Source organism: Neoarthrinium moseri (genome assembly GCF_022829205.1).
Source record: "Neoarthrinium moseri strain CBS 164.80 chromosome Unknown scaffold1_Wmoseri_CBS_16480, whole genome shotgun sequence".
In the NCBI taxonomy this organism is placed as follows: domain Eukaryota; kingdom Fungi; phylum Ascomycota; class Sordariomycetes; order Amphisphaeriales; family Apiosporaceae; genus Neoarthrinium; species Neoarthrinium moseri.
Genome location: NW_026055115.1, coordinates 2,261,177 through 2,274,938, shown reverse-complemented (window position 1 = coordinate 2,274,938; position 13,762 = coordinate 2,261,177). Strand labels below are relative to the sequence as shown.

The 13,762-nt window shown below is 54.5% G+C and overlaps 3 protein-coding genes across 3 annotated transcripts; all 3 read right to left on the bottom strand.

The window, feature by feature from the left end:
• Nucleotides 1-1,959: 1,959 nt before the first annotated feature.
• On the bottom strand, nt 1,960-2,342 carry JN550_000726 (uncharacterized protein; the record flags this gene model as incomplete). The annotated part of the gene is made up of 2 exons (XM_049319093.1): nt 1,960-2,185; nt 2,239-2,342. The coding sequence occupies 2 exons, from the start codon at nt 2,340-2,342 to the stop codon at nt 1,960-1,962; spliced, it is 330 nt and encodes a 109-aa protein (XP_049178015.1).
• Nucleotides 2,343-7,731: 5,389 nt separating this feature from the next.
• Nucleotides 7,732-8,299, bottom strand: JN550_000725 (uncharacterized protein; the record flags this gene model as incomplete). Its single annotated transcript, XM_049319081.1, has 2 exons — nt 7,732-8,083; nt 8,172-8,299. 2 exons carry the CDS (start codon nt 8,297-8,299, stop codon nt 7,732-7,734), a joined length of 480 nt encoding a protein of 159 aa, XP_049178014.1.
• A 1,278-nt stretch (nt 8,300-9,577) lies between these two features.
• On the bottom strand, nt 9,578-11,578 carry JN550_000724 (uncharacterized protein; the record flags this gene model as incomplete). Its single annotated transcript, XM_049319070.1, has 4 exons — nt 9,578-10,505; nt 10,557-10,766; nt 10,824-10,948; nt 11,012-11,578. The coding sequence occupies 4 exons, from the start codon at nt 11,576-11,578 to the stop codon at nt 9,578-9,580; spliced, it is 1,830 nt and encodes a 609-aa protein (XP_049178013.1).
• Nucleotides 11,579-13,762: the final 2,184 nt, after the last annotated feature.

The following is a 13,762-nucleotide window of genomic DNA, read 5'->3' as shown; positions in this document are numbered from 1 at the left end:
GGAGGGAAATGACTGGACGGGTGTCATGCGGTGGAAGGACGAGAGAAGAAATCGACGGAGGGGTCTTTCAATTGAAGGTGAAGGCCGACAAGAGGCAGATCAACTAACTAATAAGACCGGGGACGTTGTGAGAGAAGGAGAGAAGCAGCGCGCGCGCGCGCGCTGTGTGCTGGCTGGCCGACCAACCAGAACGGGCAATCCGCTCCCAAAACGACATCAACCGACAGACGATGTCCAAGCCAGCCAATGCTTTGCTGCACGATGGTTCCCGGCAGACGGCCCTGCGTGTGACACGGCGAGTAGTGTGTGTACGGGGGAAGCAGCTGCGGGACGCACAGCCTGCAGCCGCGTCGAGAACGCAGCTTTTTGTGTCCCTTTTTTCTTTCTTTTGTTTCTCTGCCTCTGTTTCTGTTTCTAACGAGTATTGGAGGGGTGGACTGCCGAGCACCAACGGCTGCCGCCCTGCTCAGGCCTACCTAAGTACCCTTGGGAGGTTACCTGCAAGGCAAAAGTGCAATGACTTGCGAGGCCAGCGCTTCTGGGAGCTTGGATATCGTGACGCCAGCAGGTCGCTGCTTTTCTTTCCATTAGCCAGACATCCTGACTTGGAGCACACTGACTCGAGATGCTTCCGGCTGTGAGACACTGCTTTTCTTTCGCCCATGCACCACGACCCGGCCGCCACGACACAATTGGGTATACTACGACTGACCGCATAATGGCAGTCGACGAGATGGGAATCATGAGGTGGACGTGACGGGACCCATGGCGGAGGTGACAATTGGGGCTCCCGCCTGCAGGGCCCGGTGTCTGAGGGTCGAATCGTGGCTCGTGGTTTGTCAGAGACGCTTACCTGGGTAGCCAAACGGCTCGTAGCCTGTTCACCGCCTTGCGTCTAGGTGTTGCTTGTGGATAGTGGTTGCAGACACCTGCATGCGCTGCATGAGACGAGCAGGCCTCAGCGAGTATTCCAGTCTGGGCTGACCAGGGGCTCGGCTCGGTACTGTACGTGTGAACTCGCCTGGCGAGCTGGGGGGGAGGGGCGCTGCTTGGGCTGGTCGTTTGGGGGCCCTGGGTTGGACGGGTCGGGTCCTTGGGGGATCCTTGGGGACGGTCTCGAATGTCGGCGGTGGGGTAGCTAGGCAGAGGGGCCAGAAGATGAAGGCTCCATGGGCTCCATGGGCTCCATGTTGGCGGGTTCAGTCGATTTGGAGGGGGGTGGCTTCGGTCAGGGATATAAATAAATGAATTGAGACTGCTTCAACCTCGCAGCTCCGGACCTCAGACGCCCTTCAGACATCTTCCGAGGGGGGGACACTGGATAGCTGGTCCCAGACGCGTTTCGATCGCATAGTCTATCAACCCCGGCCATGGCAGGTCCCATTCTTTGCTTAAGCGACCTACAGGCCATTGCCGACAATGCTGTGTTACCACGCCGAGGAACGGTAGGCTAGGTACTTGCGTAGGGGTACCTTTTACTTTGGCGGCCGACTCGTTCAGCCTTGGCTGGCTGCTACTGGCTGGCTGCCGCTTGACCTGACTTGACTTGACTTTGACCCATCTCACTCGCCGACGTATACCTGAGTTGCATGACTAGTCGAGCAATAAGAGCCAAGGGGGGCTGTCTGCTATAGACCAGCGCATACATACTTTTTTCATTGGGGTTTGACTTTCACACACGATTACACACTATGCTGCATGTCGCATATCTCACCATGAACGTGACTACGTCGATCGCCCTTAGCTCCCGGACCAGCATCAGTAGCAATTATTGGGACCTGGCCGAGTGAGGACTCTTGGGGGCTATCTGTGCACTTGTGTGCTTGCCGTACGGTCACGGTGCGGCTTTAGGTCTCCCAACTAGTTAGAGCTATCCTGCAGTAGGTTCTCAAGTGCTGCGGTAGGTTCGCAAACGATCACCGTCCCAAATCTGCCGGCGGGTTTCAAGCCCAGTAAAATTCAGCCGGACTCGGCTGCACTCACGGCCAGTTCGACATGGCGATGCTCGGTCACCATGCTAAAAGCAGAAGAACCAGGATCGCCAAAGCCCGTAATCAAGGGCTCTTTCTTTTTGTCATTCTCCCTCCTTGCAGCAGTGGCCGCGCCGCAATGTACGGCCCCGGCTCTGACATGCTCAGGAGGGTCCGCCTCGACATCGACATCGGCCGTCGCCAAGGGATCGTTGCTGTTATGCGAGCAACATGACATCTCGTGTTTGTTCCCATTCCGCGCGTCCACTAGCTGCCGGGCCCCTTGGCGACAGCCAGATATGGCAGACGGATGGCAGCTTGCCGAATCTGGCATGCATTCGTCAGTTGTCCCATCAGAGTTGGTCCCAGCATGGCGCTCGTGGTTGACGAGGGAGATCTGCGTGCTTCTCGACTGGCCTGTTTGCGCGGTCCCGTTCCCGGATGCCGCCTGCCTTACCCGGTCTCAAGACTTGGCCATATACAAAGGTACATACCTCCGTGCTTTAGCTGGTAACCACAACTCGCCCACCCTACGCATCATCTGGCGTTGGTGCTGGCTTCTGGCCGGCATCGCGATAAGCTCGATGGAATCGCATGCCCTGGAGCCGGTCTAGACAGGATCAACATCCACTGAGAAATGGCGTGGCGCTTTCCTGCCAATGCGAGGTCCATGTCAAATCGGATCTGCTGCAAAAGGAAGCAGGCATCTCCACCGGTCGGCGCTGATTCCCCGCGTCTCCGCCAAATCTGCATGCTCTTGGATCCTCGACAACGTGGCATACGGATAACGCTCACTGATGCAAATGCAGGGAGCACCACCCAGCAATTCTTCAGCGACAGGTCAGGGTGCTTGTCGTCGATCGTACTTTGACATCTCGCGGGACATGAGACGACTCCGGGGTCATGGCGTTGGGTATGGACGCAGGGAGGGCTGGCCAGTTGTGCACATATCGCCTGTCATCGCTTATGCAATTGACGGAGCATCAGCGCCTCTGCCAATCACCATGAGCGCACAAGGGTTATCCCGTGGTCGCGATGATCCAGGCACGGTCCGTCCACGGTTATTTTACCCAATCTCCAAGACGGCAGAGACTGCAACGCCTGACGACTTGAGCGAGCCACGTTGTATGACATGCAGGCCAAGTCACAATGAGAGTAAGCTGCCATGGGTTCACCCCAGAAAAACCACCTCGTCTAGTAACGGGCGAGCAAGAGAATGTCTCACAGGGCTGAACGACTCGGCTAAAGCATAATGCAAGCAATGATCCTGGTCTGGGGTTGGGGAAATGAGCCCAGGACATAGAGAACGGCATTTCTCTTTGTCCATTATCGGACCGCCACAGTGGTTCTCGGTAAACGTTGTGACACAAGAGAACGGCTCAAAGGACCAGCATTGTAACAAGCCAATGCAACAGCTGCCTGCAAGCCTCGCTCAGGGAAATTGTCAGGAGGTTGCTCGCACCTTCACCGAGATCATGCCGAAGGAAGAAACAAAGGGTGATACTCGCTATAATCGCTTGGTGATTCGGTGGCAGCCGCCTCAGCTTATACTCTTGGCTAGTGCAAGTGTCACCATACCAAACCCAGGCTGCAACGTCTGAAGAACCTCGTTGACGTGGCGGCTCTCAACGGTTCCGGGATCATCCTCGCTCTGCCTGTTTCTTGCAGTCAGCTCAGCAGCCATGATGACAACCCAGCTAGTGTGGTCCTCGGTGGCCAATCGCTCAGAATTTCCCACTGGCAGATGTCGGCCTCACTCTAATGCTTTGTGGTTACTAACCATGTGATAGATCATTAACCTTATAGTTTTCTTTTCAGCAGCCAATGCCTCGTGTTAGAGTATAGTCCTAAAAGTGCCGCCGGCAAGAACTTGACATTGCGGATGTGTCTCGTGCATAGTCTATCGGATGTAACTAGACGCGTGATTCGATGCCATTGTAGCCGTTATTCATACCCATGATGAGAACTAATATCTGACATCCGACATAATGACGTGGCAGTAGAGTCTGGGTCGAGGTCACATTGTCTTCCATGGCTTGAACGGCCGGGCCGCTTCAGCCTTAGATTGAAGGATATTCTATTACAAGAATCACTTGCGTCAGAATTAATCGAGCTACTCATTATGCGCTGATAATTAGAGTCTTGATTACAGCACTTGGTACAGATTGTTGTTCTTCAAATCGGATACGTGGTGCTTCAAGAGAGGTCTTCTGTCCGTCCTGACTATAGATACAATATATTCAATTCGTCCCACAATGGCACTGCATAGATGGGGTGGTCTCAACATCATACGACCAAAGCTTCTCATTCATAGACAATGATGCTACGGGAAGCTCCTCGAAATATCGTTCAGTCTAGACATAGATCAGCGACAACTATCGTTGTGATGCCGGAACGTCCCGTAACTAGTTTTATAAGAAAGTAGGGCCCAATAACACAATCAGTCGTCTTGAGCCGTGGTTATTATGTACATGTGTTCCTTAATGGCTACTTCATGGGCCACGATGACGATAAAAAAAAGACTTAGATGTGCTTCCACATTAGTAGAAGAACCCCGAGCCGGCCTCAATGATGATGAGCACATCAATCGTCACACACCGCTAACATTTAATATCGATATTATACATGAACTAAGAGCCTAGTACCATCGCGGAGCACCAGATATTTGTTCAAAGACGAGCGTCAGTCCGGTGTATCTCTTGCACCATATGATGCCGTGATATCTCCGAATTTCCCTCTCCGTCAGCTCACACTTCTTTGCTCATACCGCCATCATGCACGATTGCAATCGTACGTTCTATATGTGCTTATTCTTGCTTCCCCGGCACGCCATTGGGTCGCGAATTGAGACTTGGTTTGGAGAGATTCTCTCTGCACCAAGGGCTCTGTAGTTTGTCTAGCGAGAAGCCTCACATTCTGCACCATTTCCGTACCTCTCCTTTCGCAAAGCTGCCTCCTCCACCATTTTTCATCTTCAACAGATTCAAGTAGACAATCAATTGAGATGATGATATAGCTTGCTCAGCAGGAGCTGGTCGTCAACCAGACTCGCGCGCTGCAGCCCACTCACGCGCAGTCTCCACAGGAACAATTGCCAACAACGCCCATCCACTTCCCCATTCAGCCTGTTGCAGCTGCACGTCACCTCATGCGGGCAAATGCCCTCCCAACACGAGAGGGCCCAGCAACCAGGACACGCAGTCCGGTTTCTCTCAGATCTCACACGATGCATTCGACCTCGTAAGCAGATCGGTCTCGCCCTTCGGTCCAGGCTGTTTCGGGCCTGGAACCTCGAAAGAGAGGAGGGAACATGGATCAGTCGTCCATCGTCCCGCGTTCGGAACCAACATCTTGCGGGCCAGGAATGGTCACCATGGCCTCACCTGCTCAGCAGAGGTAGCGTCCAAGGCCCCGGAACATTGTTTATCTGGACAACGGGCCCAGGCAGCGTTGGTCTAGATCTCGGGCGCCATGTGGGAGTTAGAGACGGACGGCTAGATCTACTCAGGCCGTTGCGATGCCGCTAAGATCTGCTCAAGGCCGTGGGGGTTCACCAGTTGACACCCGCTTCGGTTCCAGATTCCGTCGACTATTGTATGGGGTACATAAAAAGCCCACCCACACCCTTTCCCAGTTACCCATCCCTTTTCCCCCCATTTCTAGAGGAAAAGAAACGAAGAGCCGCCTGCGGTCTGGAATCCTGAGCCTCCTCTTTCGCCCGTGCCCTGGCCATGCTGATGCCCAGCCAACCTCCTCAAGGGCGGTATTCTATTTTTGATATATGCACTTAGTAATTTACCTGCATTGGAACTTCGGCCTATGATCCATGTTGGCCAATATCCCTCTATTATTCGATCAAAAGGTGGATTTTTCTCCGGCTGGGGATCCTTGACTCCCACACGAGGCGAGACTATTACCAAGCGTCGACATCACACCGTTGCGCCTCCCGGATGCTTGCATAGGGAACAATAACCAATAATGGTCTTGGTGCCCATGTCACGGGGTCGCGGTGGCCGCCTGTCGTGTCGATCTCTTTGAGGTCCATTGGAATGAACTGGTGTGACCTTGGGGCTTCGATCTGGCGAGTCGGTCGGGCCCGAGTGCCACAGAAGGCTCTCGGTCTGAATCGCCGTAGGTAATATTTGTTACTCACCGCATGCAGAGACGGCGTCCTATCGAAAAAGGAAAAAATGGCCGGGGAGCTGACCCATGGCAGACTCGGCTCTGCATTCGTCGAGGCAGCCCGCCTCAACTTCGAAACAGGTGGCAACACGCATTTGCTTTGCTTAAACTTCATGTACACAGATCAAGTGACATCCGCCACAAAACACAGGCGGCCTACCACCTTCCAGGTAGTACTTCGGGCCCCTCTCGAGTACAGCAAATGAGGGCACGGGAAGAGATAGACCGACCGAAGCAGCGAGAGATATTACCCCGTCCGCCGTTCCAACAGGCCGGGTGTCCCACCACGCTTCCCAGCCCGGATCCGTCCACAACACATAGCGATGCTGCGGATGGCCGCTGAGGGGTGGTACAACCCCGTCTAGTGGGTGGTGAGAGGGCCAGGATAGGCGAGGCTGAACGGCGGCCTGGTCCAAACCACCAAGATGCGTCAGGCTTGTGCCAAGGTACCAGGGATCCAATGAAAAGGCCTTGGGTTGGCGATCATCTACATCCAGCAAGTGCATACTATACCCCACAGAGACGGGACAACATCGCAAGACGCCTCGGTGCGGCTCGGCCCATCATTGAATGGCACCCTGCGGATCGGGTATGACAAGACCGATGCAGAATACCATAGTCCAGAATGAATGCAAAACTTGTGATCTTGTGACCTGCGAAATCTTCAGAAGCGAGGCTTCCAAGGCGGCGGACTTGGATACCAATGCTGTCTGGGATGCCAACGCACATGTCCTCAACAGGTTCCCCACTGCCTTCGGACCCGAGGCCGAGGAACTATTCGGGTCGTAGAGAATACAACACTTCAAAGTACAGAAATATAAAGTCATGTGTTAGACATACAACCTTGTCTCCAGGGGCCTTCAGAAAATGGTGCTTCGGAATGGATCCAGTGACCTAATAACATTAGCCCTGGATTTCATAAGTCTCAAATGTGAGCGGTTGGCATCACTCTTGGAAGCGACTTACAAGGGAGACAATAGCACGGCAAGAATAGCCCCAGCCAATGATCCTAACGGTCTTTTATGAAAGTCCAGCAAGTGAAGTGGGTTGAGTGGTGAAAATGAAATATCGAGAGAAAACAGCAGGACAGCAATCTTTCCTCTCCACGACAGGAAGAGCACGCTCGTAGACTGCATCAACACCACAAGCAAAGGGAGAAAATAGCAGTCATTTTTCATTTTCAACTGCCGTAGCCTATTGGGATGCCATTTGACCTCGCATGCTCAACCGTGATATAGTCCACTCGCCCCCCACCCCGCGGCCATGTCCAATGGCCCAACCCGCCAAAATGTGCACACAAGATCGTAAGATACATAAGCAGAAGGCCTCCTCCGCCTTGAAAACTGCTCGAGAAAACGCCGGACGCCTTTCATGTCACAAACGAAACAGCCGCCGCCACATCGCCGGTCTCGCCCTGTTCCTCTCCGCGGAAGGGCGCCCTGCATAGGAGCACTGCGATGATCCGGGAACGAGACCGGTCCGGCTTGTTCACGGCTTCTACCACCGCCCATATCGCGCTGATGCAACCCCTCTCCATACCTTGAGCCCGTAGAAACAAAGATGAGACTAGAGCGTCGCCTCACGACCCCGCCTCGTCGATCTCACACACGGCCCCGAGGCTCTCTCGGGCGACCTTGAGCACATCATCTACGATGACACTAGGTATTGCCAGGCTGTTCTCGCTGCTTGTCCCGTTTACGGCCTTGGACTTGCCGTTGGTGGTCGCCCCATTGACTTCGGTCCCGTTCTTGGTCGCGTCGTCGCCGGCCTTGGCCTGCATGTCGTGGCGGACGTCTTCGAGGACGCGGCGTATCAGGGCGGGGAAGGTCGAGACCTCGCCGCTCCGTAGCAGTTGAAGTGCATGTTGCTGGACGTTCGTGGGCCAATTCGAGGGGTGCGAGTTGAGGGAGTGGAGGAGGGTCTCTTGTATCCTGCGTTGGGGCAGAGAGCAGAATGTTAGCCGCCGGCCAATGTAGGGAAAAGCGCAATGCTTTCCGATCTGGCGGATGGGGAGCTCACTTTTCAATGTGTCCGTCTTTGATCAGAAGAGAATTGATCTGCGATCTGAGGTCGGTGTCTAGCGTAGCCGGCGTGTAAGTTGCCGCCGAGGACGGCACCTTTACCGGTGTCGACGGCGGAGGCGACATGGTGGTGTGTTTTGTGTGTATGCGCGCGAGAGAGCGATCGGGAGAGGACCGCCGAGACAGCCCGCAGCTCGTGGGATGGAGAGAAGGGCTCGGCAGCAGCTGATGCGAACTCCCAGACTCCGGAAGATTGCTGTTGGCCCGGTCCTGCACCTGCAGCTCTAGACGAGCAGTGCGTCCGTCGGCCTTCTAGGTGAGAATAGGCGCCCGCTGCTGGCCACGACACGGGCGAGCGACGAAAGTCAGGAAGCAATTGGCGCCACGGCCGCGCGTCTTCAACAGAGCAATTCGGCGATGAATCACTCCTTCCTGCAGCTTGGAAGATGTGCGCTATGCATTGAACGGCGAAGGGCTGGAATACGGGCGAGGCTGAAAACCAAGTAAACTTTGGGAGGCGAGGCTGAAATGGGTGAGGTGAAAGTCGATTGCGGAATGTGGGGCAGAGGTTGCGGGCGCCAGGGTTAAAAGCCAGGGGTTGGGTCGTCGTTTTGGGCTGGAGTTCTCACCCCACCACGACTCCAAGCACTTGTCTTGCCTGACCTCTCTGAGGAACGAGTTGCTGAAACTCATCTGTCTCCTTTGAGAAAGACAGCATTGAGGATTTGTACGTATGAATAATATTTTATCTTATTCTATTCTATTATTATATGCTCTTGGTAAGCGAGGGAGAGCTGCATATAAGCTGACCGACCTCACGGCCCCGAGGCCCCTGAGCAGCGACTGCCCGCATACAGAGTAGAGACCCTTATCACATCGGGATGCCACCGACCTTGTATCGGTAGAAAATTACCAAATAGCCAAGGAGACATCAGGCTGGGGATATGATTGGATGGCTTTCCTTCTGGAAAAGTACCGTATGACCTGGGTCGTGTAGAAACAACCAGTTGCTCCTGAGCTCGTGTAACAGAGAGACAGAAAGTCGACAGTGGGTTTTGATACAGCGCGACAGTGGTGTTTGGTACAACTGCTTTCCCAGGCTACCAGCTGCGCAAACCCCAGGGGAGCATACGCGTCTTTGTTCTTTTTTTTCTTTTTCAAGTATGATGGAGCGGGACGCATTCAGGTTCCATCTCACGTGGGGCACCAAGTGTAGAAAACCGTATGAGTTGTTCGAGGACGAGAAGGAAAAATTCCATGACTATGGTATCTGGTATCACAAAAAGATGACTACTTATACAAAATCCTCCCAAACCCCCCATCCCATCACAGTGATAATACATTACGAATAAACTCTTACACACGGACACCCACAAAATCCGTGGGCGCGAAACCTTGCCATCATCAGGCTATCCTCTCGATACCACAGAGGTACTGCCTCACGCCGTCCAGCATGTGCTTCTCGTCCTTCTTCTCGGCCTGGCTGGCGCTCTCGAAGCCGGCATGGACGAACTTGGGCCACGTGTTGGTGAGCACCAGGTACTTGATCTCCTTCTCGGCGTCGTCAAAGGCCTCGGGGCCGAACCCGGCCGGGATGACGGCGTCGATCTGCCCGTCCGACGCGAGCACCGCCATACGCGTCACCGACTGCAGGTTGGCCTTGCCAAGCGTGTCCTCGAGCTCCATGCCGCCCTGCGCGTGCAGGTCCGCCGTCGACGAGTCCGTGGGCGCGTCGCCGAACGGCGTGGCCGAGGCGTTGTTCGACGTCCGCCGCGAGTTGAGCTCGCGCGCCGCCTTGTCGAACGTCTGGTGCAGCGCCTTGCCCGTGCGCGACGAGATGTTGACGGGGAACTCGGAGTATTCCAGGCTGACGAAGTGCGAGTAGATGCGGACCGCGCTGATGAACTGCTCGTAGCGGTCGCCCGGCTCGTCCTTGGACAGGGCGCACGAGCGTTTCCAGTCCGAGACGTGCGAGAGGAAGCTGATGTTCTCTCCGGAGAAATCCTTGAGGGCGGCAAACTCTAGGAGCGGCTGCGGGTTGTTCTTGAGTACGTTCTCGAGAGCAGCCATGGTGAGGGTCGAGTCGCGGGAAGCAGTGCTAGACGCATTGGATTTGCCACTCTTGCCAGTGATGAAAGATCCGGCCAAGGTTGACGTGAACCCGGAGCTCTTTGTCGAGATCTTCTCCGGGTTGACATTTCCACCCTGCTGTCGCTTCTCCCACGCTGCGATGGCATCGAGGGTCTCCTGCTTGAGGTTGTGTGTCTTGATGACTTGCAAGCATGGGAACCCAATGACAGCGATTTCAATCAAGAAGATGGAGATGGAGAACCTAGTACGATATTAGCCTATTGAAAAAGAACATGGAAGTGATGAGACTAACCATTGGGGTGGAATCATCTTCATGTTTACAGGAGTAAAGGCAGGAGAATATAGACCGGCAAGCCACAGCGGCGAGGCAGGAAGGCCGGCGATGCAGCACCAGATGGTGGTGATGCGCCAGCCGTGGGTATCGTGGATGTTGCGAGTCTTCCAGAGCATGTAAGGGGCGTAGATCCAAGCCCAGAAGAATTGCCAGGCAATCGACAACCACCTGAAAGAATTGTGTTAGTTTCCGCGGTCAGGTAATTATTGCAGCTGTTCAACATACCACTCCCATCCTTGGAAACACAGTGTTGCTCGCTGCTGTTCGGTGCCTGGCACCTTGACGTTGAAGAATCCGTAGCCGGGGTGGAACATCTCGCTTCCAAAGTACACAATGAGGGTAAGAATTAGCTGGGGCGGGTGTTAGCCTCAAGATATATTGGTAAACAGATCTTTCAACGGATGTTCTCTTACCTCAATAGTCATACCAATCCCGATGTAGACCAGAACCCGTGTCATCTTGTCCATCCGCTTGACTCTGTCGATCTGCTGCTTCCACCACGGCAATGAAGTGTCGACGGGGCGGCATTTCTCGAACGTGGTATAGTCCTCCAGGTTGTTGAACCGGGCAAACTTGCGCTGCTGGCTGGCCACGTACAAGAACTGACTGTTGGCAGCCTGCAGGAGTGCCATGCCCAGCGGGAGGTAGATGCTCATGACCCAGAACTGAGCATCGCAGGGCACCACGGGGCCGATGGTGTAGCCGGTCATGCAGACGGCGGCATAGAGATGGAGGTTGATGACGGCGGCGAACACGACCGGGAGCCTACGAATCTGCAGGAACGGGAGGCGGCGGTGACGGTGCAGGAACACCATGCCCCATAACAGGAGCACGGTGATGGCCGCCGTCAGTCCAATGTAGAACCAACCGAGGGTTGAAAACTGAACTTCCGCCATGGCTCGCGATCTGGTAGAATAGGTAGGCTCTTGGTCGAGAACACGGTCGTTCCAGAGATCAGAGACAGCCACTCGGATGGGCATGCAGAAAGGACGGGCTGATCGACTACTTATGCTTTCCCCAGCGAAGGAGGGTGGGAGCCGTGTCGCATCACCCTCCCCATCGTCACTAGCGAAAGTCTAAGACCTAGAACATGTGGGTATGGGTCCAATTGCCATAGCTACTAGGCTGCTCCGAAGAAAGGCATGCTGCACGACAGCATGGGAAGGGAAAAGCAAAAGCTAAACATCTGATTGCTTTGTCGCGACGCTAGCTCTGCGTCTTCCAGAAAGGCGGTTCAGGAGTATGCAGGTGCAAAAGGCAAATCGGGACCCACACCCTCGTGGCCCGCACAGAAGCACCCGCGACCTAATCTCCCCTTTCGTGGGCCATGGGCCAGTGGTTGCATATTCGGACGGTGATGCATTCGTGGGTCCCCTTTCGTAATGCTCCAAGTTACTATGTGTTCCCAGGTGCTCAATAGCGTGTGTAGTAGTATACTACTATTGGGTCCTGATCGAAGATCTTGACTGCTGATCAGTGGGTCGCGATAGCCGGATCTAATTTCACGACGACCAGGGGGGGATCTTTGGGTCACAGCTCAGCTCAGTCTGAACGAACCTGGCTGGCTGACTGGCCCCTGGGGGACAGAGAGGGCAGCTTGCGGCTCAAGCCGTGCGTGCGGCTGGGGGATCCAACCGATGAACGGAATAAAAAAACGTGGCAAGGGTGAGCTCAACCGAGTGTCTCACAAGACCGCCAGTGCCTCTTCCGTAGGAACTTTCTTCTGCTCAAGAGTCAATGTCTCAGAAAAACCAGCCATCATGGCATGCTTCGTGTTTTCTTCTGGAGCGCCGGAATGGTGCTTGGCCACCTGCCTCACGCTTCAACTCCCGCGCTGTGGGGGAGCCGGACTCTCAGACCATGACGAGAAGGGCTAGGTTGCGAACCTAAAGGGCCAGCTTTGCAAAACATCGTTAGAAATGGCTTGCTCTGGCGTGTGGCATCCGTTTAACCGACCCTCTCTACGAACTACCAAAGCGGCCGAGCCGGTCTAACGCTTGACTTGTGGCATGGCTTGCGGGAAAAAAGCACACTATGCTCCCGCACTTGGAGCAATGTAGCCTCTGTAACAACTCGACCGTTGGCCAGACTATTGGAAAACAGAGAAGAGCCAGGCTTGGGCACCAGCAGCTCCAACGGTGCGCGTTCCTGGCCATCCCCAGCTTCTAATCGCCGTAGTATGTAGTGGAATGCTCAAGAAAGGTAGATGCAGTGGCGATCACCATCAATATATAGGAACGATCTCGTAACGTTTCTGTTAGTGATGGAGCTGGCGGCTGTCATTATCGGATCTATTGAATCTCCATCTGTCATTATGTGATCTATTGAACCTGGCATTTGATTGCCGGAGATCTAAGATCGAGTCTCCAGTCTGAGCTCTCGCAAGACCCTCCGTAAATTGGGTCCCGCTGTGATTCATGTCGACTCCCACAGCTGCAATATCCCTTGCAGCATGACGATCTGCTAGTAGTTTTCCAATCATCTTCGCGAGTCGACTCTTCCACCCACATTATAGACACCAACCAGAGCTGGCTGATCTTGATCTGGCGACCCAGTGTGACGTTCATGCATCTGTCAGTTCTTGAATAGGTATGCCGGCGCGGACGCACTGATGGGAGCGTGATCTTAGCAATATCACAGCGGGTACTGACCTCTTGGTGGTCAAGCTTTGTGACACGGACACAACCCATATCCTTGGGTACTTATCTGACCGTCCGCTGTGGATCTTCACCAGAGCCCGAGCCAGTCGCAAAGAATAATACCTCCCTTTGGTGGCGCTCACACCTCGTGGCGGCGAGGGCGACGTTTCACCTCATGAACTGCACAGGTGGGTCTTTCATTTCTTTTAACAGCTTGGCTGCGAGTTCCGGATGAACGGCTGACTTGGGAGATGGCACCTGAAGTGGCGTCCATTCTGCAGACACTCGAACCGAGCGTTGCTCCCAGACCGACCACACTAGCTTGTCAATACAAGGCCATGAACTACGCGTACGTCTTGTGACACTGACATGCCATAACTAGGTAGTTCACCGGCGTAGTTGCGCGCTCTGACGCAAAATTTGAATGGTGTGAAGCGAAAACTCAGCTCGGCGTTGAGGCTTGATCGTGGTTATCGAGGGAGGCCATCGAACGGCAACCTGTTACCGTTAATGAGTACCCGCCCA